Source organism: Phocoena sinus, chromosome 20, assembly GCF_008692025.1.
Source record: "Phocoena sinus isolate mPhoSin1 chromosome 20, mPhoSin1.pri, whole genome shotgun sequence".
Classification (NCBI taxonomy): Eukaryota; Metazoa; Chordata; class Mammalia; order Artiodactyla; family Phocoenidae; genus Phocoena; species Phocoena sinus.
Genome location: NC_045782.1, coordinates 46,392,213 through 46,416,071, shown reverse-complemented (window position 1 = coordinate 46,416,071; position 23,859 = coordinate 46,392,213). Strand labels below are relative to the sequence as shown.

The 23,859-nt window shown below is 54.8% G+C and overlaps 2 protein-coding genes across 2 annotated transcripts; both read right to left on the bottom strand.

The window, feature by feature from the left end:
• Positions 1 to 712: 712 nt before the first annotated feature.
• Positions 713 to 4,090, bottom strand: CD7 (CD7 molecule). Its single transcript, XM_032616944.1, has 4 exons — positions 3,919 to 4,090; positions 2,342 to 2,656; positions 1,960 to 2,093; positions 713 to 1,162 (listed from the first exon to the last, which is right to left on the bottom strand). The coding sequence occupies exons 1-4, from the start codon at positions 3,986 to 3,988 to the stop codon at positions 1,055 to 1,057; spliced, it is 627 nt and encodes a 208-aa protein (XP_032472835.1). The 5' UTR covers positions 3,989 to 4,090; the 3' UTR covers positions 713 to 1,054.
• A 3,098-nt stretch (positions 4,091 to 7,188) lies between these two features.
• SECTM1 (secreted and transmembrane 1) lies at positions 7,189 to 9,443 on the bottom strand. The gene is made up of 5 exons (XM_032616946.1): positions 9,356 to 9,443; positions 8,856 to 9,170; positions 8,250 to 8,282; positions 7,828 to 7,991; positions 7,189 to 7,432 (listed from the first exon to the last, which is right to left on the bottom strand). Exons 1-4 carry the CDS (start codon positions 9,441 to 9,443, stop codon positions 7,870 to 7,872), a joined length of 558 nt encoding a protein of 185 aa, XP_032472837.1. The 3' UTR covers positions 7,189 to 7,432; positions 7,828 to 7,869.
• Between the last annotated feature and the right edge of the window lie 14,416 nt (positions 9,444 to 23,859).

Here is a 23,859-nt window from a genome sequence, read left to right as displayed (position 1 = left end):
GGAAGCCCCCATGGTGCCCTTTTAATGTCTGCTGCATGTGCAAACCGTAATCGATATAGCGGTTCTCTTATTTGGACATTTAGGTAATTTCTCAGCTGTTGATTTTTGTATTGAAAGCAACACTGCCATGGATATCACTGCAATCTTGTTTCTATGCCCAAAGATCATTTCCCAAAGATATAATTCCAGCTAAAACGAACATCATTCGCTAATGACACTTTAATCTTTGCAAACCCCGTGGATGAAGGGTTATCTCATCTCAGTTGGTGGGCAGCATGGTCTGCGGTTTCTTGGCCCTGAGTCCAGGAGGACACAGCCACGGTTCACATCCACTCTGGGCACGCCTGTTTCCCCAAGGTCGGTTCCCCAAGGTCCCATCACACCCCAACATGAGCGCACACCGGGAGTGGCCCTCTATTAAGACCCCCAGACCACTGCTGCTAGCTCCCCTTCCTCCATCCCACGTCACCCCATGGTGGAGGCTAGTGAGGCCAGGAGGACTCTGGTTGATTTGCTCCTTCTCCAGCCTGAACAGGGGCTGGAGTGAGTGTGTGTCCCCTTGCCCCTCCCTCCTTCCTGAAAGTCTCACACATAGTCCCTTAGGCTGTCAAAGTCCTTGGAGACTCTAGGGAGGGTGTCAGGCAAGCCTCCCCTCCTTGACTCTAAGCTGGCTGAGAAATAGATACTGGAGTTGGAAAGGGGAGAAGAGAAGCCCTTTATTTCTGGCAAGCCTGGGCTGGGGTCAGCGCTCAGTCCCCAGCCTCCGCAGCACCCCACCCCCCGCAGCTGCCCGCTGCCCCAGGCCCAAGTCCCTCCTTCAGAGCAGCCTCTTCTGCCATGGAAGGGTCAGGGCAGCAGGACGACAGAAAAGCTTCCTTCCCGGTGGCTCCAAGGTGCCAGGAGCAGCCTCAAGCGTGGGAGACAGGCAAGGAGGGCTGCCTGGAGGAGGCAGCAGGAGCCTGACTGCTGTGGGGAGCTGCCTGTGTGTCCACGCTGGGTTGGATGGTCTGCCCAGTGCTCTGATAGACAGAGGGAGGCTGGGGTCCTGCCAGGCTCACTGGTAGTGGTTGGGGATGGACATGGTGTTACAGCGGTTGTGGGACATGTCCTCGTAGACCACGCACACCGAGTTCTTTTCCTTTGCACAGCAAAGTTTCTGGATCTGAAAGAAAGCCTGTCATCTACCACTGGGGGCAGCTCCCTCAGGGGCACCCTCTATCTTCAAGGCACCTCCCTTCAGGAAGCTTTTAGATTTGGGGGACTGCATGAACCCTTTTTAGGAGGGTCCTCGGCCAGACCCTCAGTTCTCCAGAGCTTCCCAGGCCTGGGCAAGGGTGGGCGAGGCAGGGCCATTGGGCAGCGGCAGGGAGGTGGAGGTGGAAGTGACCTTGCTCCCTGGCCTTGGACAGGGAGGGGTCTGGCTGTTGCAGGGGACATGGGATTGGAGGCGCTAGGTGAAGGTGGGGGCAAAAGCTGATGGACCAGGGACAAGTTGACCACTTCCTGGCCCCTGTCTCTGTTGCCCCCTCCCCTCCTGCCTCCAGCCCATGATCGCACATGGATTTCACACACCCACAGGCCTGACACTCGCATATGCACACCCATGCACGCGTGCGCACACGCGTGCACACTCTCACAGTCACGCGCGGCATCCCCATGCTCTCCGAAAGGGTCTCTCTGGACCCTCCTCTCACTCTCCCGTAAACGTCTGACCAGGACGTGTCTTCCTGGCCCCACACCCGTCCTCGCTGGGGGCTCCAGTTCTTGGGTTTCCTCCCACCTTGGACCTTGCCGTCCAAACCCTCTGAGCTCCAGGAGACCCTGACGGAGGGAGTGGGTGGGTGCTGAGGTTTCCCATGTGGCCAACTCCCTGGGGCTTAACCACTCTCCTTCCCTCCCTTCTCTCTGAGAGAAGCGGGCTTATAGGGACGCAGATGACATCTGAGGGTCCACACTGACCTGTGTCCTTCTCAGCACACACACTGCTCCCAGCCCTAGTCCGACGAGGAAGAAGCCCATAGCCAGGGCCGTGGGGAGGGCAAAGTGTATCAGCTGAGTCTCCTGGCACGTGTTCACTGTTTGGGGCAGTTTTTCTGGGAAGAAGGAACAGAGACAGGCATTTGGCAGGTAGGTGAGGGAGTCCACGAGGGCCTCTGGGGTTCAGGGCAAGGGCGGGGCTTTGGAGTGTGTGTGCATGTGGGAATCCAGGAGGCTTCCTGGAGGAGGTGGGCTCATGGTAACTCAAGCAAGGGTAGAGGGAAGATCCTCAGACAGGGGGCAGACGGAGCCTGGGCTGGCCAGCAGGCAGGTGGAGTGGTCCCTGGGGTGGCACACTCCTTACCTGTCACCACGACCAACGTCCCAGGGCCCCAGACCTCGTCATTTGTGATGGCCTGGCAGGCATAGTCACCGGTGTCGGCCAGCTGCAGGTGGTGCATGCTGATGGTCAGGTTGTACTGCAGCCCTGAGAAGGTGATGCGGCCCTGGAACCGCTGGTCCACGGTGGGCTCCTTCCCGTTTTCATAGTAAATCACGTTGTTGCAGTTCGGCCACCTTTGCTTCAGGTAGAGGCCAAGCAGGGGCCCCCGGCTGGAGCAGGTGATGTTGACAGAGTCCCCCTCTAAAGCGATCATGTAGGTGGGGGACTGCCACACCTCTGCAAGGAGGACCTGCCACTGTCACCACCAGCCTGGCCAGAGGGGCAGGGACCCACCTCTCTGCCGGGGATGGTGGCAGGGCAGAGGTGCCCTGGGTAAGCCCGCTGGGTTTTTTCTGTTTTTATTTTATTTTGTTTTTGTTTTTGAATTTAAAGAAGGCTTTAATTTCTTTTTTTTTTTTTTTTTTTTTTTGGCCACACCACATGGCATACAGAGTCTTAGTTCCACTGCAGGGGGCAGGATCGAACCCCTGCCCCCTGCAGTGGAAGCGTGGATTCTTAATCACTGGACCACCAAGGAAGTCCTGGACAGCCGGCTGTTGTCAAGGACGAGGCAAGTTTCGGAAGCCTTGAAGCAGCTCATGGCGCCAGCATCCTGGGCTATACTCAAGTTCCAAAGGGGCCCCAGGGGGCTGGGCAGCCTGTGACCTCTCCCCATCCTGAGGGTCGGGGGAAGTCAGAGCTGGGGCCTCTCCCTTCCAAAGCGGCAGGCCGTCCGCTGAGACCTCCAACCACTCTCCCAGGCTCTACACCTTCTCCCTCTCTTACATGACAGTTCCCGAGAGAGCTGGGGGCACTGTCCTGTCTCCCTGTCTCTTTCCAATGCCTACTGCCTCAGTTTCTCCACCATTTCCAGGCACCTGAAGCCAGTGGCTCCATGGGGTGGGCATATCCTGGCTTGTCTGTGGGACACCCAGAAAGTTCCCTCATCTGCCCAGCAAGGCCCAGCAGGACCCACTTCTAGGTGCAAACATAATCCAAATACCAGCTCTCCACAAACTAAATTCTGCAGCTGTTTTTGAGAGAGAGAACACAAGAATTTCACCTGCCGGGTCCCCCATCCCACCTTGTGGAACTAATCTCTCCTTCTTACTGCAGAACTTCACGCAAAAGGTAAACCAAAGGACAATGTTCTCTCAGGACAAAGGCAGCCTTGCTGGTTGTAGGAGGGAAAGTCCCCAGACATTCAGGTAAAGAGAAAGAAGAGATTCAACCATAGTGATTCTGCACCCAGATATCAGCATCTTGGTGCCCATTGTTTTTTGTCTAAGTGTCCAAAGCTGGACCTTACCCTCTGGAGGGGCTAACAAGGCTTCAAGGGAAGGTCACACTCAGCATCCCTGGGAAGGGGGAGCACCCCCTTCCCAGAAGGAGAGTCCGAGGCGGGGAGGGGAGGGCTGCAAGGGTGGCTGGGTGGGAGCGCTGAGCCCGCTGATGGGTGCAGTGGGGGACGGGGGGACGGATGGTTGGGAAGTGCTTACCTTGGGCAGCCAGGTTGCAGGGGAGCACGAGGAGCATGGGGAGCAGCTGGAGCCCCAGGAGCCCAGCCATGCTCACTGCAGTGGGGGAAGAACAGGGCCCCGCTTACAGGGCTGTCGAGACTTCCTGTCTGCAGCACCCAACTGTGTGCCACCACCTCACAGACTGCCACTTCCAGGGGCAGTCGGGGCAGGATGGAGCAGGAGGTAGGCAGGGGGACAGCACACAGTGACTGTAGGTTGGGCACTCCAGGAGGGCTTCCTGGAGGCGGTGCCTTGAGTGAGGGGAGGCGCTGTGGGCGAGGCTAGGAGGGACGGCCCTCATCCCCCCCCGCCCCCCCCGCCTCTAAACTGCTGAGTGCCCCCAGGTAGACCCATGGTCCTGGTCCTCTGCCCCTGCTTCACAACAGGGAGAGGAGAAAGGAGGGTGAGGCAGGGTCAGGCCCAGGAGAAAGATAAGGGGGTCCCCACGTGGGGACCTGATTTATGCCCAGAAACTTGAAGCATTATGTCAGTCACATCTGCAGCGTGGAGGCTTGGTGTGGCTGTAGGGACCGGGCCAGGGCATGTGCCCAAGGCTACGGCTGCCCTGGTGGCTTGCGATTCTGCTTCCTGTGGGTGCGGGGGCTGGAGGCATCTCAGCTGGACTAGCATCCTGTGTTGGTGCACCAGGCCCTGGAGATCAGCCCTCAGGGCAGAGGGAGACCCATGCCTGGCCCCTGACCCCGAGGACACGGAGGCAGCCTCTAGGCAACCAGGAGGTCATTTTTCTGTGGTCCACGGGCCAGATGGCCAAACCTCAAGTGTTGGGCCCAAAGCCACACGTGCAAGTACACAGGTGTGTGCACATGGCTCACATGTGGTCTGAAAGCCTTAAGCTGTTTCCTCCCTGGAAGCCCCCTCCACTGGCCAGATGCTCCTGTCTGTTGATGGCTCAGGGTCCTAAGTGGGGTTTGGGGGTGGGGCAGATTAAGTCCGCTGGGCTGACCCACAGACTCCCCTTGCACGAGGGGTATCTATTTCGGGGACAGAATCTTGCCAAAGGCCCCTAGGAACCTAGCAGGTTGTTTGCAGGAGGTCATGAAAGCATAGGGCTTGGCAAAACAAGACCCTTCCTAATCTCATTCTGCCTTTGTTTATCACCAACACTCACTGGGCACCCGTACGTGCCAGTGCCTGCCAAGAGCAGAGGGCAAAATGGACAAGAGGCCTGTGGCCTGGAGCTGACCTCCAGGGATGGACAAGCAGACCTACAGCAGGACACACAACCTGTGTCGGGAGAGGGGGGCCAAACCTCAAGGGGTCATAGGAGTAGAGGACTGAGGAGATGAGGGAGGGTCATGTGGTGCCTGGGAACAGCATTCCAAGCAGAAGGATCAGTAGGTGTATGACCCCTGAGGCCAGAACGTGCCTGGTGTGTCTGAGGGTCTGCAAGAGGGCCAGTGTGGCTACAGAGGGGGAAGGGGAATCAGGAGGAAGGGCTTCTAGGGTATTGCAAGGACTCAGAACTAAACTTCCTATAGAGAAATCCTTGAAAATACAGACAAGCAACAAGTAGAAAATGAAAATTAGTCAAAGACCCAGATGCAGTATTTCCTTCTAGGTTTCCTGCCTTGGGTGTGCAGGGGCTGAATGACTTACGTGAGCCCTTCCCACCATAATACCAATGTTAAAATAACCTTTGAATTACTTCAAATGCATCAACACTTTTTGTCTGTTTCAGGCAAAACGGAACAGATTTCTATGGCCCCCAAAGCATGGAGGTCCCAGGTGCCGTGCACACTGTGTCCCATGGGCTTGGCCCTGTGGTGGCACAAACCCAGTATTTCTCGTGTGAACCTTACTTTAACCTGAGAGATGCAAATGCAGCCCATTCTAGACCTGGACTCTGGGCGCCAGCAAAGCTGCTCTGGGGTCATCACCCTCCTGGGAGGCCACGGTCGTCAGGCACCGCGCAGGGTCTCCAGTTTTGGATTCTTCATGGTGAGTGAGGACTCCCAGATGTCCGGTCATTTGGATGCCTTGGGACTTTTTAGTTTTTAAGACTCAAAGCAGCTTGTTTCAGATTTTTATTTTCTCCACTTAAAAATGTGTTTCTCAGCTCATTTGATGGTTTGCTATTTGGTTTAGTTTATTCATCTTGAGGGTTAGCAATACGGATGTTTCGCAAAGCACTGAATGCAGTACTTCTAGAAAAACCTTCTTTTATCACCTTATATGTACCTTTTAAGAATACACTAGGGCTTCCCTGGTGGCGCAGTGGTTGGGAGTCTGCCTGCCGATGCAGGGGACGCGGGTTCGTGCCCCGGTCCGGGAGGATCCCACGTGCCGCGGAGCGGCTGGATCCGTGAGCCATGGCTGCTGAGCCTGCGTGTCCGGAGCCTGTGCTCTGCAAGGGAGAGGCCACGGCAGTGAGAGGCCCGCGTACCGCAAAAAAAAAGAATACACTAAACGCACCACCAAACCAGCTCTACAACATATACTAAAGGAACTTCTCTAGGCAGAAAAGAAAAAGCCACAACTAGAAATAAGAAAATTATGAAACGGGAAAGGTCACCAGTGAAGGCAAACACACAGTAAAGGTAGCAAACCACCCACACACAAATATGATATCAAGACCAGTCATCACGAGAGGAGGAGAGAACAAATGCACGATGTTTGAAATGCATTTGAAATTAAGAGATCAGCAACTTAAAACAATCATGCATATGTATAGACTGCTATATCAAAACCTCATGGTAACCACAAGCCAAAAATCTATAATAGATATACACACAAAAAAGAAAAAGGAATTCAGACACAACACTAAAGACAGTCATCAAATCATGAGAAGAGAACGAAAGAGGAAAGGAAGAAAAAAGACCTACCCCCCGCCGCCAAAAAAGAACACACTCAGTGGAGTTACACAGTTTTGATCATGAAGACATCTGGCATAAATGGGTTTGGGACCTAGAAGAGCCAGCAGGTGGGGCAGATGTGGGGGAGGGGAGCCCTAGGGCTAGAGGAGACCAGGGGGTTGGACACAGGTCCCCAGCAGCCACCTGTCCCACTTCCCTTCCAGAGGGGCTGCTCTACCCCCTGGTGGTGGAGGAGGGGCCCACATGCCATCTCAGGCCCCTGATCCCCGCATCCTGGCGCCACAACTGCTGGCAGGAGGGTCCCCAAAACTTGTCCTTGTTCATAGTCCAAAGACAGGAGGGTGTCCACGATCAACACAGGACCCCAGACTGGGGTGTCTCCGAGGTGACAGCAGCATGGGCCTCCTGCCCCAGGGGGGCAGGCCTGGATGGAGCAGAGGAGGGGGAGGGTCCTGCTGGGTCAAGTGCTTTGGAACTTGAGACTTTTGCACTTTGGGCCACAGGAGCTGCTGAAGAGCCCTCCCTGGCTTGCGTGTCAGCGAGAGGCCAGGATGCTGCCAGGCTTCCTTGTCCTTGGCCTGCCCCTCCCCTCACTTTCCCTTTGTGTAGTGCAGTGCGTGGTACACAGAACTCCCCACTCTGGCTCAGAGACTCCTTATCTGTGGAGAGAGGGAGGGAGGGATGAGAGCCATCGGCAGACACCTGTGCTTACCGGCACACCTGAGGACACACCAACTGCCCACACATCGTAGGTCTCCTGGAAGGAGCAGGAAGTCCAGCTCCCCCCATGCCATCCTCCAGGGTGTCCTGGGGACAGTGGGGACCTGGTGGTCTGGCTGGGAGTGCGGCATCTGTGTTCTGGGCCTGGAACTGCCACAGTGGGCTGGGGTCCTCTGGGGGAGGGGTACCAGCTCTCTGGGACCCTGCACGCTCCCCACTCTCCCACTAGCCCCAGTGGGTGCAAGGCTATGGGGCCAAGTGTCCATGCTGAGTCTCAGAAGACCCCGTCCAAGACCCCCTGCCCGGCCCACAGACCAGGCACAGAGGCCCATACCTGCTGGAGCTTGGAGAACTTCAGGGAGCCAGACCTTCTGCATCAGGTCAGCATGCAGACCAGCAGGACGGAGAGGGCGACCAGGGCGAGGATGGGGAGGACCACCTGGGCCTGGCTCCTGTCTTCAGGGTCAGGCCTGAGACTGGGAAGCAACATCTCCGGGCCTGTGGGGAGTGGGCTGGACCTCCATCTTTCGTTCACTGGTGCAGGCTAGGCTGGGGGTGCCTGCCTTGGGGGCACCCTCGAGGGGGACATCACCTCCAGCCAGGAAGCCCATAGGTGGGAGAGTGGCAGGGAGATGGGGTGCATGGGATGGGCAGGGTGCCAGGCACAGAGGGTGGGGGTGTCTGATGGGGGGAGACCCCAGGGGGCTTCCTTGAGGCTCCCCTCCTGTACCCCAGGATGAAGATAGAAATACCTACCCCAGGAAGGTGTGAAGAGTGTGTCTTGGGGCTCTGCCAAAGAGAGATCCCAGGTAGGTTGGTGGGGACCTGCCCAGGGCCAGCCCTTATGCAGCCCCTCCACCCCAGGTATCAGATGAGCTCTGGATACAGGAGTCCATGAGGGCCTCACTGGCTTCCCCTCCCAGGGCCCGGCTAGGCTGGGGGTGCCGTTCTTAGCCCCTCCCACTGTACCTGGTTGGGGGCGAAGCTGAACCCCTGCTCCCTGTCCCCAGAGCTCGGGGTGACCGTGACTACACTACAACCAAGTGTGGGGGGATGACACTGAGGGGTGGTGACTTGGGGAGTTTTGCAGCAAAGGAAGTGGGGGGCAGGAGGTTTTTAGGGAGGGAAGGGACCAGCTCCCTGCGCAGACAGGGGATGGTGCCCAGGGCATGCGTGCACGGGCTGCCCTGGGGAGAAGCTCGGAGGGGTCACAGATGTGGGGTGGGTGGAGCAGATGGAAGCCCTCTTTAGGCCCCATCCCTGTGGCTCTGGGCACCTCAGCTGGGCAGGAATTGCTCCTCCCTGGTTGCTGCCCCTCCCAAACAGGCAAGCACCTGGGGGTCAAGGTGCTCCTCCCCTCACCTGAGACGTTCAGGGTGGTGGTTTTGAAGTTTCTCTGGAGCCCGACAAGACTCCACCTGTACTGCCCTGCCTGGGTGTCCTGGGCTTTTTCAATCACCAGGTGCGCCTCGCCCCCTTGAACCCAGAGCTGCCATCCATCCTGACGGAAGTTTCCTGGGGCCTTTACACTGAAGATGAGCTGCCAGCTCTCCCCGTGGTAGGTTCGCAGGGAGATGTTGATGTGGGAGAAGAGGTTGGTGATGCTACAGGCCATCACGGCTGGCTTGCCCCTGAACACAGAAACCACGTCCTCGGTGCAGCTGGGGCTGTCCCAGTCTGTGTGGGGATACAGTCCAACACATGGGTCACGGCTGGGCCTCAGGACTTCCACTGATTGCCCTCCCTGGGGTCACTGACGCTACCTGGGGCCTGGGCCCTCCTGGCCTGACCTAGGTCTCTCCTTCCACCCCTGTCTCACCCCCGGGGGGGCCCCCCTAGCAGAGTGGGACCACGAAGTTTACCTCTACTCTGAGCATTCCCAGAGGTGGCCAAGAGCAGGAGGGGCCAGAGCATCCTGGGAGTGGGGAGGGGAGATGCCGAGGTCAACATGGCCGGCAGGATGGGGAGCAGGCCTCAGGGGTCCCTCGTCTTCCTTAGTGGTTTTTGGGATACTCCCTGGAGGAAGAAAAGCCAATGAGTCAGAGCCCCCCTGGCCTCCTTCAGAAGCCGGTGGGAGCGGCCACAGCCTGGCCAGGGCAGGTGGGGGTCCCCAAGCTCCCCTCTGACCACTGTGCCTCGACCCTTCTCTGTACCTTTATGATGTGTGCAGTGGGGCCACTGTCAGACAGATGAGAAACATGGATGAGACAGGAAACAAGTCCCTGGGAGACAACCCCATTTACATCGCAGGGGTTACCCTTCAATTTTATATAAAACATACAAAACTGCCTGAGCCGTGTGTCCTGTAGAGACGGGTCGTGACACACAGAATCTCGTGTAGCCGCTTGAACCTGACACCAACCTAAGACCACCTTGGAAGCCCCCAGCCCCTCTCCCGCTCTTGCATTCCACAGCTGGGCATTTGGGGACATTTGGCCCGCTTGCCAGATTTATTAACAAAAAGAGTCTTCCTGTGGAACTTGTGAGTTCTGATCTGGAAAACTGAACTTTCACTGCGTCTGAAACAAGTGTCCATCTCAGGCTTCAGCCTCCAGTAAAAGTGACATTTATCCTGATTACTTTAAGCTATTTAAACTATTGACCCTTTGATTAAAATAATAATAATAGACTTTTTGGTTTTGTGTTTGAGCAGCTTTAGGCTTACACAGAAATTGGGCAGGAAGTGCAGACAATTCCCACATCCTCCATTGCTGGCATCTCCAGTCAGTGGGGCGTTCATTACATCTGATGAGCCTATAGTGGCATCTCCAGTCAGTGGGGCGTTCATTACATCTGATGAGCCTATAGTGGTTTGTTCTCACTGACTGAAGTCTACGCTTTCCATCAGGGTTCACTCTTGGTGTTGGACATTTAATGGGTTTGGACAAATGTATAATTACATGCATCCACCTTTAGGTACCACACAGAGTAGTTTCGCTGTCCTAAACATCCTCTGTGCTCCATCTATCCGTCCCTCCTTCCCCCCAACTCTTGGCAACCACTGATCTTTTTACTGTGTCCAGTTTTGCCTTTCCCAGAACGTCATAGAGTTGGGACCCTTCCATTTTGAATTCAGCCTTTCTGATTTTTTTCCACTTTGGGGGGAATTGGGCAGAAGGGCCAGGAGCAAAGGGAACTGTGAACGCAACCGCTTCCAGGAGCTTGGGGCCGTCGGTGAACAGGCTCGGTCCTGACCTCAGGAGGCTCTGGGCCAAGCAAGGAGAATGACATTGGGAGGGACAATCTCAGTCCCCCCAACACACACACTGTGGCCACATCGCACCCCCATTCCAAGCACTGCATGTGTGGAAACTCGTCAAATCCACGGGACTTTGACCAGGTGGGGCCTGTGGTCCTCCCTGTTGTCCCATCTCCCCATTCCGCCCCAACCCTCACTGGGGTCCTGCCTCAGAGCGGAGCTGACAGCTGACTGCCTGTAGTCTTGCCTCCTCTACCTGCCTTGCCCCTGGGACTCCTGTTGGACCAGCAGGTCCTGGCCAGTGTACTGGTGGCCCTGGGAGTTCCTGGTGGGAGTGGGACAGGGTGCCAGCCCTGCTGATCTGGGGGCCTCGGAGCAGCAGGAGAAGGAGGCCCACTCTACCCTGGAAGGAAAATGGCGATATCCAGCTTTTGAAATAAATATCTAATTTGAGTCAGGAAGGGTTTCAAGAACGTAAAATACAAACCAACGCATGCTCTCCTGTCCTCCTCCTGAATGGCTGGGTCTGCAGGGGCTCTGGGTTGGCGGCCACACTCTTGGGGAGGGCAGGGGTGGACCCTAGCATGGTTGCACCCATGGGCGCAGGGCTGGTCCCAGCCAGCTCACCCTCCAGGGGGATGGACCAGGCAGAGCAGACAGACAGATGGCCAGGCTGATGGATGGGTGGTGCTTTCTTTCTCACTCAATCCACATGGGATTCTGGAGTCCCGGGGTAGGGTGTGTACAAGGTATGGTGTACCGGTGACAACGCATCCCCCTGCCCTTAGGTGCCTTGGTGCTCTGGTCTCTCGTAGATGGTGCTGACCCTGGGTGCATCCTGGATGAGACCCCATGGCAAACCCAGAATGGACTCTCCGTGGTATGTGCCTATTCTCCTAAGGACAGGGACCCTGAATCTCCCTGAGGTTTGATTAATCGCTGCATGTGCCCAGGCATCTGACGACAGTGCTAGCAGCACTGCTCCTAAACTTCATAAATCAGAGGCAGTTGCTCTACCCTGGATGCCAGTTTTCCATCTATGCATGGATGCCCGTTTAATCGAAGAGCACACGTGGCCCAGAGCTGCGTTACTGTGATTCCTGGTGTGTGTCTTCCCACCACTGGTCCAGTTCATTCATTCATTCACTCGCAATAATCAGCACCCATGAGTCCACCTCCCACATCAGGCTCTGGCTGACCTTGCCCCTAACCTGCACCCACCAGGCGGCCCTGCTGGCCCAGCCACTGCCTCCCCCTCCCAACCCTCCACATCACTCTCTTGCTTTTTTATGCATTGTTTTTCGCCTTTGCATTCCTAAAAAATAGAGAAGCTTTCTTTTAGCTGTCTTTAATAGTATGATAGGCTACTGGCCAGTTTCCGCTGGGGAGCCTCCTTTTGCCATCCTTCCAGGCTTAGCTGGTAGACCCGGTTGCCAGGAGGCAGTGGCAGGTCCTGAGGCAGCGGAGGTGTAGGCCACCCTGGAAGCTGAGTCGCCAGGCCCCACCAGGTGTGGTCCCTTCCAGCGGTTCTGAGCTTCGTGGGGTCGGGGTCGGGTTCCAGAGTGGTCAGTGGGCCAGAGTCTGAACTCGTGTGACCGGTGCTGCTGTATCCCGGCTTCCTTTGTTTGACTTTCTAAACTTGTTTCTATTCCTAATTCACCATCAGAAGGACAGCCTTCTTTTCTCATATATGTACCATATCTGTAGCTGAGGAAGAAAGCAGCACTGAAAGATGTCAACTGAGAGACACGTATTCTTGTACACACACACGCGAGTAATTTTACATATGTGGAATCATATTAGACGAGCTTCATCAGAGATGCCCACTGCCCGTCCTCTCTCCTTTCTCCCTTCATACTGTATGTAGTGGGGTGAATGGTGACTCCCAAAACACATGTCCATCCAGAACCTGTGAAGGTGGCCTCCCTTGGAAATAGGGCCTTTGCAGCTATAATTAAAGATGAGGTCCGGGACTACAGGGGGCAGACCGGCTCATCCTGTTTTTGGCCCTTTGGGTTTCTGCATTGCCACTGCCTTTGCAAACCCTTTGCCCATTTTCCTGGGATTGTCTGTCTTCTCCTTACAGGTTTATAAGACTTTCACGCCTTACAGAAACAAACCACCATCCACGGCAAGTGCCTCCCCATCATCATTTCTCCCCTGATTGTTTCTGGAATAAAGACTCCACATGTTTATGTCGTCCTGTCTGTCTTTTCCTTGATAGTTTCAAGATTTCGTTTTAAAGTGGTTTTTGTTTGTTTAAAGTATCTTTTTAAAAAGGCCTCCCAGGACTTCCCTGGTGGCACAGTGGTTAAGAATCCACCTGCCGGGCTTCCCTGGTGGCGCAGTGGTTGGGAGTCCACCTACCGATGCAGGGGACGCGTGTTCGTGCCCCGGTCCAGGAGGATCCCACATGACGCGGAGTGGCTGGGCTCGTGGGCCGTGGCCGCTGAGCCTGCGCATCCGGAGCCTGTGCTCCGCAGCGGAAGGGGCCGCAGCAGTGAGAGGCCTGCGTACTGCAAAAAAAAAAAAAAAAAAAAGAATCCACCTGCCAATGCAGGGGACACAGGTTTGAGCCCTGGTCCAGGAAGATCCCACATGCTGCGGAGCAACTAAGCCCGTGCACCACAACTACTGAGCCCATGCTCTAGAGCCTGTGCTCTGCAACAAGAGAAGCCACCATGATGAGAAGCCCGCACACCGCAATGAAGAGTAGACCCCGCTCGCCGCAACTAGTGAAAGCCCACGTGCGCAGCAATGAAGACCCAACGCAGCCAAAAATAAAATAAATAAATTTAAAAGAAAATAAAAATAAAATGGCCTCCCAGACCGTTGAGAATCCATCATGGCCAAATTTTGTCTATTTTTATGTTCAAATCTTAAATCCACCTCAAGGTCTTTTTGCGAGTGGCATGTGACAGGGTCTAATTTTGCTTCCTTGCAGGAGGGCAAGTGGTGCCCGAGGCACTGAAGAGTGAAGCACCCTGTCCCCTCTGGCCGAGGGACCCCCACCAAGCGGGGCCACTCAGAGCCTGCCAAGCCATGCGGTCCAAGCCGCTGTTGTCCATCGTGTGTTTTCACCCCTGGGATGGCAGGCTCTCTCTACTGCTGTTTATCTTTCCTTGGACTTTTGTGTTCCATGAGAACATTAACATAATTTTAATCATTTATTTTTTTTTAGAACCAAGTGGAGAGGGGCCTTTGTCCCGATCCTGCCCGAACCTGCTCAGCATAACACAAAAGAGGCTGAGATTTCACAGTTGGACACAATCCAGTGGCTACCTTTCTGATTTTATTGCCAGTCAGCAATTGCCAGGATGGGTATAAATAGCTCATCACCATTACATGTTGCTGAGAGCCTTATGTGATAGAAGGTTCTAGAAAGAGGTTTTGCAACTTTCTCTGCTGGGGCGTTTCCTGGCACCTCAGATAAGATCTGCTCAGTCCTTTTCTTGAGTATTTTTGCAAAACAAGTTTTCTTAAATTGGAATACACAAAATGGTGCCGAGCAACACATGGGGCCCAAAGGCATCCTTGCTGGTGGTACACAGTGACGCCTGGCCCCCTGGCCAGAGCCCTCAGGGCTACCTGGAGGGAGACCCCTGCACAGGTGTGTCCTACCCCGAGCCTGGCTGAGCAGACAGGAAACTCATCTTGTGTGGTCATCTCTGGCCACTGGCCCTCCCTAGAGGAAGCCTTGGGCAGGACCCCCAGCATTTCCAGTCTCCTCAAGGTCTCCCCCCGACCCCTGCTGCTCTGCTGCCTCCACCAACCTCAGAAAGTCTTTGGTCCCCACACTTCCCCGGCCATCCGACGTGGGTCTGGGTGCCCCATCGACGGGGAGGCAGGCCAAGTCTCCCCAGGCAGGAGATGCGGGAGGACACGCTCCCAGGGAGGCTTGCCCGCTGACCCCCAAGGCTGGAGCAGGCAGGTGTCCTCACGGCCACGTGAAGGATTCACCCCCAGGGGACCAAAACATAAAACGCCACCTAAGCCCATGCTCTGGGAGCCTGGCCCTTCAGGGGCATGAGTGGTGGAGCCCCCTGCTGGTGGCCTGGCGTATCCACCGAATGCTCAGTGCACAGACTTGACACCCGGAGTCCTCTGAACGCGAATTTATTTCTACCACGTTCCTTCTGTGCAACCTCGAGACTTAGCAGGCGTGTTCTTTCTGGGAGGGAGATACCCAGGGGTCTGTAGTATCCAGAAGGAAACCCTCCCCTTCAAAACCTTTCCTCATCACATGTTTTCCTGACTGTTGTCCGGCGTTTATCTTTCGATAAATTTAAGAGTCGTGTTGCAAGTTCCAAGTACACTTTCTGGGATGTTGATTGAGAATAAATGAATGGGTGGGTTAGTTCACAATCCTGGACCGTGCAGGGCCTCAACAGCCGGGAGAAACTGCCTCCTCTTCAGAGGCTTCCTTGATCCTACTCCCACTCCCTGCGAGGCCCACCCCTCTACGTGCAAGTAAGCACACAGGGCACACACACACACACACTGCTGCGGGGAGGGCCCCTCAGCGCCTCCCACTTGCTCTGCATACAGTAGGTGCTCAATCCCTGCACACCTGCTCAGCCTCCCCTGCAGGGCTGCTCCCATGAAGGGTGCAGTTAGTCCCCCATGGTGGGCCCTGGGCAGTGACCTCAGCTGAGCTGGGAGGGTAAAGGTCAGCCTTTGTTCGCACCTGGATCAGGTGACATGGAGAGGGGGTGACCTCAGCAAAAGTGTGTTTACATAACAGAGGCTGACCTGCCTGGCTGGACTTTGGGAGGGAGCATGTATGTTACCAAGTAAAAGGAAAGCAAAAGGAAGCAGCAGGCTGAGGTCCAGAGGCTGGCTGGGAGGACAACGGGGGACCTCCAGCAATGAGGACGTGGCCCTCTGAGAGAGGTGTGCGGGGGTTCCCCGAGCCTGAGTCAGGTCTGCCAGGCCACCCTTTGCTCTCAGTATTGGTATGTCCTACTTCACCTGCCTGCCAGGGAAACACCCTAGTGCGGCCAGCCCACGAGTCTCTGGATCCCACCAGCCTCCCGCCCCAACCTCTGTGGTTTTCCCCACACTACATACCGCAGTATCCTAACAATTATTTTATTTATTTTTTTATACGTCTTCATTGGTGTATAATTGCTTCACAATGCTGTGCTAGTTTCTGTTGTATAACAAAGTGAATCAGCCATAAGCATACATACATCCCCATATCCCCTCCCCCTTGAGCCTCCTTCCCACCTTCCCTATCCCACCCCTCTAGGTGGTCACAAAGCACCAAGCCGATCTCCCCGTGCTATGCGGCTGCTTCCCACTAGCTAACTATTTTACATTTGGTAGTGTATATATGTCGATGCCACTCTTACTTCACCCCAGCTTCCCCTTTCCCCACCCCCCGTGTCCTCAAGTCCATTCTCTATGTCTGTGTCTTTGTTCCTGCTCTGCCACTAGGTTCATCAGTACCATTTTTTTTACATTGACTCATCTTTTAAACATTAGTATCTATCTTAGCCTCACCTTAAGAAACACCCATCTGTAGTCATTAGATGTGCTATTTATAGGTATGTTGTCACACACAATGAAATGACCAGAAGACTATTAAACCAGGAAGTGTCACAGACCTCCTACCACCACCTGGTGTCCTCCTGAGGGGGAATGACCTGTGTACAGGTGACCCCTGGCCATGCTCTGTCATGTTGTCTGAGGGAAGCCAGAGGCTGCTGAAGGTGTGGGCTCCCAGACAGGCCCTGGCTGGGACTCCAGGCTCCTTTTCCCCTGCCCAAAGCCTCCAGTCTCCTCTGAGCCTTCCTCAGGCCATGCGGGGGGCTCTGTCCTCACACACAGGAAACCTCTCAGTCAAACCTCATGTGCTCCCTGAGGTTCTCCTCACCAGGAAAGCCCCTGGATGGTTCCAGAATCCAGATAAGAAAACACCTGGGTCGCACCCATCTCTGCCCCCAAAGCACAGCCACCTTGGGCCTGGCTCCTCACCATCAGAGGATACAGCCTAAGAGCTGGGCAGACCTCCAGCTCGGGGCAGACCCCCAAAACTGTGGACAAGTCTTAACTCAACTGAACAAGATCTATAAAATGGAAAACTATAAATCTATAAAACTTCCACCTTATAGAGCACAGAAGGGCTGTCTGCAAAGAGCTATACTGGAGATGGAGGAGCTGGACTGGGCATGGAGGGAGACCCCCATGTCCTCAGGGACGTTCTGCTGCCTCGATCTGTCTGGGGCTCCACTGCTGTCTTATTTTTAAACCTAGGTATATTCTATGCAACATTTGTGACATACGTGTATTTCAAAGCGATTCATTATCTGAAATTCAGATGGGTTTTTAAGTTTGGCAGCTCCACTCCTGTGCTTGAGTCTCCCCTCTTTTCTCCAATGCTGCAAAGGACAGACAAATGGGAGAGAGGGAGGCCAGGGCACAACAGGGAAAGCGAGGGGTGAGAAGGCAGAGGCTCAGGTGTGGTACAGGAAAACTGCATGCATGGGGCAAGGACTGGAGGGGCCCCAAGACTTCTGGGATTGGGAAAAGCGAGGCAACAATTCAGATTTCTCTCAAATCATGGACACAGGTGCTGGCATCTGCACATATCAAGATGGGGCAACACAGCTGGGATTTGTGCAGTCACTTGGGAGCTGTTCACATTTGGGAGTCAGTGAAACACCTTGGGAAGTGCATGCCATTGCCAGCACCTTGTCCTGCCACAGGATCTTGGGGAAACTGAGGCAGCAGGTTTGTGGAATCAAGGGTGTCGGCTGGCCAGGTGCACAGGGGTCCTCAGTCAGCGGGGATCTCCATTCCCACAGCACCTGAGAGCAGCTGGAACAGCTTTCCCGCCTACCGCAGAGGCTCCGGTAACACCCACTTGTATGTACGTGGATGTTTACATGGGAAGGTGAGCGCAATGCTGCCCCGGCCGGCTTTGCACCAACACTGTGGAGGGAGGCGACCAACCACCTCCAGGAGATAGCGGAAAAGGCGCAGAGCCCCAATCCTGGCTCAGACGGAGGAAATGCCCCAGTCCAGGGTGCCACTGCCCATGTCCTGTCCCTGCTGCAGTGGCCTGGAGGGAATCCCCACTGGGCATGAAAGTCCTCCAGGCCTAGGGGCCAAGCCTGAAAACCCTTCCCGCCTCAGCCTCGGCACATGCCTTCCCTTCTGCCTTTCTGCCTGGCTCCTTCTCACTCTCGTTCACAAGGTATTTCCTGGGGACTTCCCTGGTGCTCCAGTAGGTAAGACTCTGTGCTCCCACTGCAGGGGACCTGGGTTCTATCTCTGGTTGGGGAACTAGAACCCACATGCATGCCGCAACTAAGGATCCTGCATGCCGCAACTAAAGACACGGTGTGAGCCAAAAATAAATAATAAACAAATCAATATTTTAAATAAACAAACAAATACATTTGGATATCCCATAAGACTTTATAAAATAATAATTAAATAAAACCACAAGGCACTTCCTCTGAGAACCCTCCTCCCCCAGCACCTGCTGGTCGTACCCTCCTGGGACCTCGGCGCCTCCCCACCACCTTCACTATCACTATCACTAGGTTCCTGGGGATGAAGGCCTCCCAGGGGCTCTGGCACCACAGGCGTGGAAAGTGGTTTTCAAACTGCAGCTCATTAATCAGTTGTGGGTGGTGAATTGCATTTAGTGATTGCTGCTGCAGTTAAACCAGAAAGGAAGGGAAGCGTGGAAAGGGGCAGTCGAGCACCCCACGCCACCTTAGGGGAAGCCTCTGGGGGGTTTCATTCTGTTTTACGAGTGTTTGTGAGTGAATGAGCTGAGCGTGAGAGTCCACGAGTGTGCGTGTGCGCCCCTGGGAGTGCACACAAGTGTGAATGTGTGCACGAAAGTGAGTGTGTGTGCGCGAGTGGGAGAGCCGCCGTGCTGGGCCCGGACGTGAATGTGTTTCGCCACAGACGTGGTCGGGGGCAGGAGGGTCTCTGTCCGGATGGGTGGACGCCTGGGAGCCCGAGATGCCACCTCTCTGCCCCTCCAAGAGCCGAACCTGGGGACGCCCTGCAGAGACGCAGTTCCCCACCTCGACGCGAAGTCCCTGTCCCCTCCCTCGGCGTGCAACCTGCGCCCCCGGTCGCTGGCTCGCGGACCCCGGCCCGGCGCTCTGGGAGCATCTCTGTGGCAAGAGGCGGCAGGCGTGAGCGAAGATAGGGAGCTCCGCGCCCCGCCGTCTTCATCCCAGCGCGTGCCTGAGTGCACCAAGCTGTCCGACACCCGGAGCCCCGCCCCCGCCCCTCTGGGCCTCCCCTCCCGGCCCGCGAGCCCGTCACCTGAGTCCAGGATCCCGGTGCGCCCGGCTCCTCCACGTCCGCACTGCAGCTCGTCAGTGCGCTGTGGGCCGGATAAAACTGAGCGATCCCGGGGCGGAGCCAGGCTGGGAGGCGGCGGGAAGGAGGATCCAGGATCCGCTTGAGGTTGGGCACCCAGGTCCTATATTCAGGAAGGAAACCCAAGTAATGGGAAGTCACTCGAGTTTCAGGAACTGCCCTGAAACTCAACGGGAAAAGTTGATGATTTTCTTGGTAATGATTTCCTACACTGCATTAGATGATCATTCTAAAGATAACAGCAGGTGGTTGTTTTCCTGGAGAGCCAATCCCTGGAGTTCTCCATCCTCAAGCTTCCTCAGAACAGATGCTTCTTTGGGGAGCTGGGTGGGTTCACTGCCCTTCGTGGATCAGGGGACCTGCTGGTCCCCTCCTGTGTGCACCACCCGCACACACAGGCTCGCACCCGAGGGGCAGGGCGCTGCCTATTGAGACTCCTCAGAGCCTGATTCCAACTTGTCAGAAATGCAAGTTGGGTCCACTTGGAAGTAGGACTGGGGGTGCAGACAGGGATAAGGAACCACAATAAATAGGCGCAGTGGCAAAGAGTTAAAAGGTTAGACTGCCCTTTATTAGCCCTTAAGCAGAAGGAGCTCCTCCTCCCAGCTCCCTCCACACTGAGGGTCATACCCAGGGTGGGCGTGGAGACACATCATGGGCAAACGAAGGTGACCTAGGGGGCGTACCTGTGTGAAATCGTTCCCAGAGGGTGGAGGCTGATAGGTGCTGACCTTGGAGAAACATTGGAAGCTAGGGGTTCATTACAGGAGTTTGTACGTTTCTCATGTACAGATGGTTTTGGTGCTTATTATGAAAATCACTAAGCTAAAAGTTTCTCTTTGAGACTCTGAAAGTGGGGAATAAGGGCAATATGTGAGCGTTACATGGGTGGGGAAGGGCGGACGTGTTTGAGTCATTCTTTGTTCACTCTAGGCTCCATTTTTCAAATTGCTGGAGGGAAGCAGGTGTTGTGGACTTGAATCCAGAGTCCTTGGTCCATGTCCAGCTTTGCCAGCTTTCGGGGGCTCGTCAGCAAGGCCCAGCTTTACTGCAGACCAGGAGGCAGCTGCTGACCCTTCATTCACTCGTTGTCACTCCCCACTGACCAACCTGCTTAAACTCACCAAGCTTCATCTTCCTTGTGACAGAGGGGCAGGTGTAAAGATGCAGCTGCAGGCAGTCTGTGTCCTGTGAACTTACACCTGGGGCAGCGGAGTCATGAGTCAATGGCTATGAGAAATAAGGGTGCGTGTGCAGGGCTGTGTCAGGGGATGGGGGCAGGAGAAGGGGTTTGTCTCTATCCAGAGTGGGACATCCCTCATCAGACCTGAGCTTCCAAAAGCCCCCCGGAAGGCAGGGGTGGGGTGGAGGCAGCGAGTCTGGAGGTGCTTGCAGTGGTTCCATGGGGGTGGGGAAGGCTCGGAGGTGTATGGAGAAGGGAGAGCCCACAGATATTGGTGGTTTGGAGGTGGGGTGAGGAAGCCTGGAAGTCCCCAGTGCCAGTTGGGTGGCACGTGGACTGCCCCCTTCCACTAGAACCCAAGGTGACCTGCTGGCAGGGTTGAGTAAGGGGCAAAGACGTGTTTCTAGGCCACCAGGGGAGAGGTCCCACAGGCTGTGGACCCATGGGTGGGAAAGTCCTTGTCAGGCAGGCAGTGAGAGGTGCCGGAGTAGGTGATGCCCTGCTTTCCTGAAAAGAGAGGAGGATGCAGAGCTGAGTTCTGGGGGACCCTTGAATTTTGTGGGTGGCAGAGGAGGGGCCCAGACTGGACAGGACAGAACATTCCAGCTGTCCCACAGGTGGAGCATCTCGGCCTTCAAGGATGTCAGAGGGCAAAAGGACCACCTCTTCAGCTGGACTTGGGCCTGAAGGTTGACCAACAACCTGGCATCTGAGCTAGGCAGAACAGGACAAAGTCCTGGATGTGCCAAAGGAGTAACCTTTGTCTAGCGGGCAGATAAACCTCAAAGCCAGTCGTTCTCACGGGAAGGTGGCACCAAGGTCTGTGTGAAATTCAGCCCCCCCACAGAGGGGCACCGAGATTGGGGTCCCCAGCCCCATCCCGAGGGCCAACGAGGCACTAGAGAAAGGCCTCACAAATAACCTGGCCTGGGGACCAAAGTGCCACATGCCATCCCCTTGCCCATCATGCCCACCTGGGTTGGAAGGACCTCCCAAGTCAGTCCTTCCTTCCCCTCCCATCCAGCCCTGCCTAGGGTCTCTCAGCTCAACAGGGGGTGTTGGGCAGGGGCTGTTCGAGCAGGGGGGAAGAAGGGTCCTACACACTGAGGGGCCTTGAGCATCAGCTGAGGGCTTAGTCTCGTCCCTGTGAAATGAGATCCACTGGAGCTTTGATGAACATGGGTGTCCTGATAAAGCATGGGTGTCCTGATAAAGCATTTACACTTTTGAAATGAAACTAGTTTGTTTGTATTGAAAGTAAACCAGTCATATGTCATAAGAAGATAAGCTAAAACAAACTGTGCTGTATCTCGCTGGGACTCCTGTTTACTTCCCAGAGGTAACACTTGTGTACACTTCCTCATATAACTTTCTAGAAGTTTTCTGTGTCTGTACAAACACACATGCTTGTTGTCCAAGGTGTGCATCTTTCACGTTTTTAGACAATCCTGGGACCCCGTCTTTGGAGGGCACTGGGCTCCCTCATTGTCTTCCCTTCTCTTCTCTCAGAAGTTTCACACTAGAATCTCAGCCTCTGCTTAAAGGTGGAGTTCCATTTTCCCTCAGTTCTAGGAATTCGTAGATTTCAGTTCTGATTTCCTATCTGACTAAAAAAAAACCATTCAGCAGCAGGTTCTTCATATCCCAGAAATGCTATGATGTTTATCTTTTTGTTGCCAATTTGTAACTTCGTTCTAACTTCAGTCCTCATTCTCTGGGCTCCCTCACTTTGACACCTTGCCATTTTGTGCCTCAGTTGACACACACACACACACACACGCACACACACACACACACGCACACACACACAAACACACGTCGTTATAAATGCCTCGGGGTCCTTGAGACATCCTTGTATCCTCTGTGGTCCCTCCCGTCAAGGTGATCGGTGGGGTAGTACAGGTCTTTTATATACTTGTCGAATTTTATCATCTTGAGCTGATTTGTCAATGATTGGGAGAGGTGGGTTGGAATCGCTCCAGTTTCCCTTAGAGGCACATACTTCTATAGGGACATTAAATTTTGAATGCCATGATAAATCTGAAGAAATAGCAAGAATCTTGGATTTCCATTCTCATATCATTTGCACCTAAGCGTGTGAGAGTCATTTTCATCTGTTTCCCTCTTACCATTAGAATTTTATAGAATCAAAGAGTTCAGCTGCTTCCGTTCTCCTTCTGTCCTGACTGGTCTTTATCCACATCCAGTCACAGCCCCATCATCCTTTCTGCCTCCAGCTGCCACCAATTAGAGGTCTGACCTCAAAGGATACCTTCCCCCAACAGGCCTTTTGCCTTTTCCAGTCTCCAGGCAGCACAAGCTTCGGGGGCTTCCTGGGGGGATAACATATTGCAGATTGCGCCTCCTTACGCAGGGCTTGCCACGTGTCACACTGCAGGGACATGCCCAGTGCATGGCCACACTCTCCACGACATCGCCCCGGACTTCTACCATCTGAAATTAAGGTGTTTCTCTGCTGAGGACATTGTTGTTAGCTCCTCCTCACTAAAATGGAGCCTGCAGAGCAAGAAATGGCACGGTTTTTTTTACCCCCTGAATTCCTCAACCCAGGACAGGCCCTTGGCAGGCATCTGTCCCACGGGTGGGCGGGTGGGCTGTCAGTCCCAGCAGCAGGAGTCCCAGTGGGCTCCAGAATCCAGCTGCACTATGTCACTGCAGCTGGACCTCCATGTAGGGGGAGACACGCCCAGCCCTCCATACCAAGTTGACCTGCCAGACTCAGATTTGGGGCTGAAAGTTCTGTGTTTTACCAGAATGAGGTAAATGATATCGTCAAACGATACTAACAGGCCATGTCTTATAGCAGGAACTTGGGCTGCAGGGTTTCCAGGGAAGGGCCGCCGTGGACACAGTGGGGCCACTGCGGGAGTTGATGCTACGATCCCAGCTAGGAAGAGGGCACGTGCGGGAGGGGAATGCTCGTGGGAGACTCAACATCCCGGGCAGAAGCGGGAAATCCGTTTTAATCTTCCTTCTCTCTTCTGCTGCTGCTTCTCACAGCAAATGTGCATTTCGAGTCTCTGTGGCACCAACCATCTGTAACTGGATGAATTCATTTTCTTCTCAAGGGTTGTAGGAATGCCCTTTAGAAACATGGATGGTTTGTGCAGAGATTTCATTTTGGGAACATCTGGGCAGCAGAACCCTCTTCATATCTGACACTGAAGGGAGATTTTTTTTAATCATTGTTTTAAGGTTGTTCTGTCAGGTGTGGGGCATGAAAAAGGCCAGAACAAGAGGGAAAGGAGGTGTGTGCTCCGAGAGCCTGGCTTTTCTCAGCCCCTTGGGAAGATGCTTGTGACAAGCTGTCCCAGAACTCGGAGCAGAGGGTGGCCTTGAGCCTCCACTTCTGACTCACATGAGCTTCTAGTTCGGCCCCGTACAAGAAGTCGGCTTCTGAGAGCCAGGGCACTTCCCACGTGTCCTGAGAGGAGAGATGTTTCCAGAGTTCCAGAGCTAGGCAGGAACAACTGAGAGCACAGGATGGCTGAGCAACATCCCCCCAAATGTCCACTAATCCTGGGACCTGTGAGTACGTCACCGCACACAGCAGAGGCTTTGCAGGTATGGTTAAGTTAGGGACCTTGACATGCGGTGGGGGTGGGGGTGGC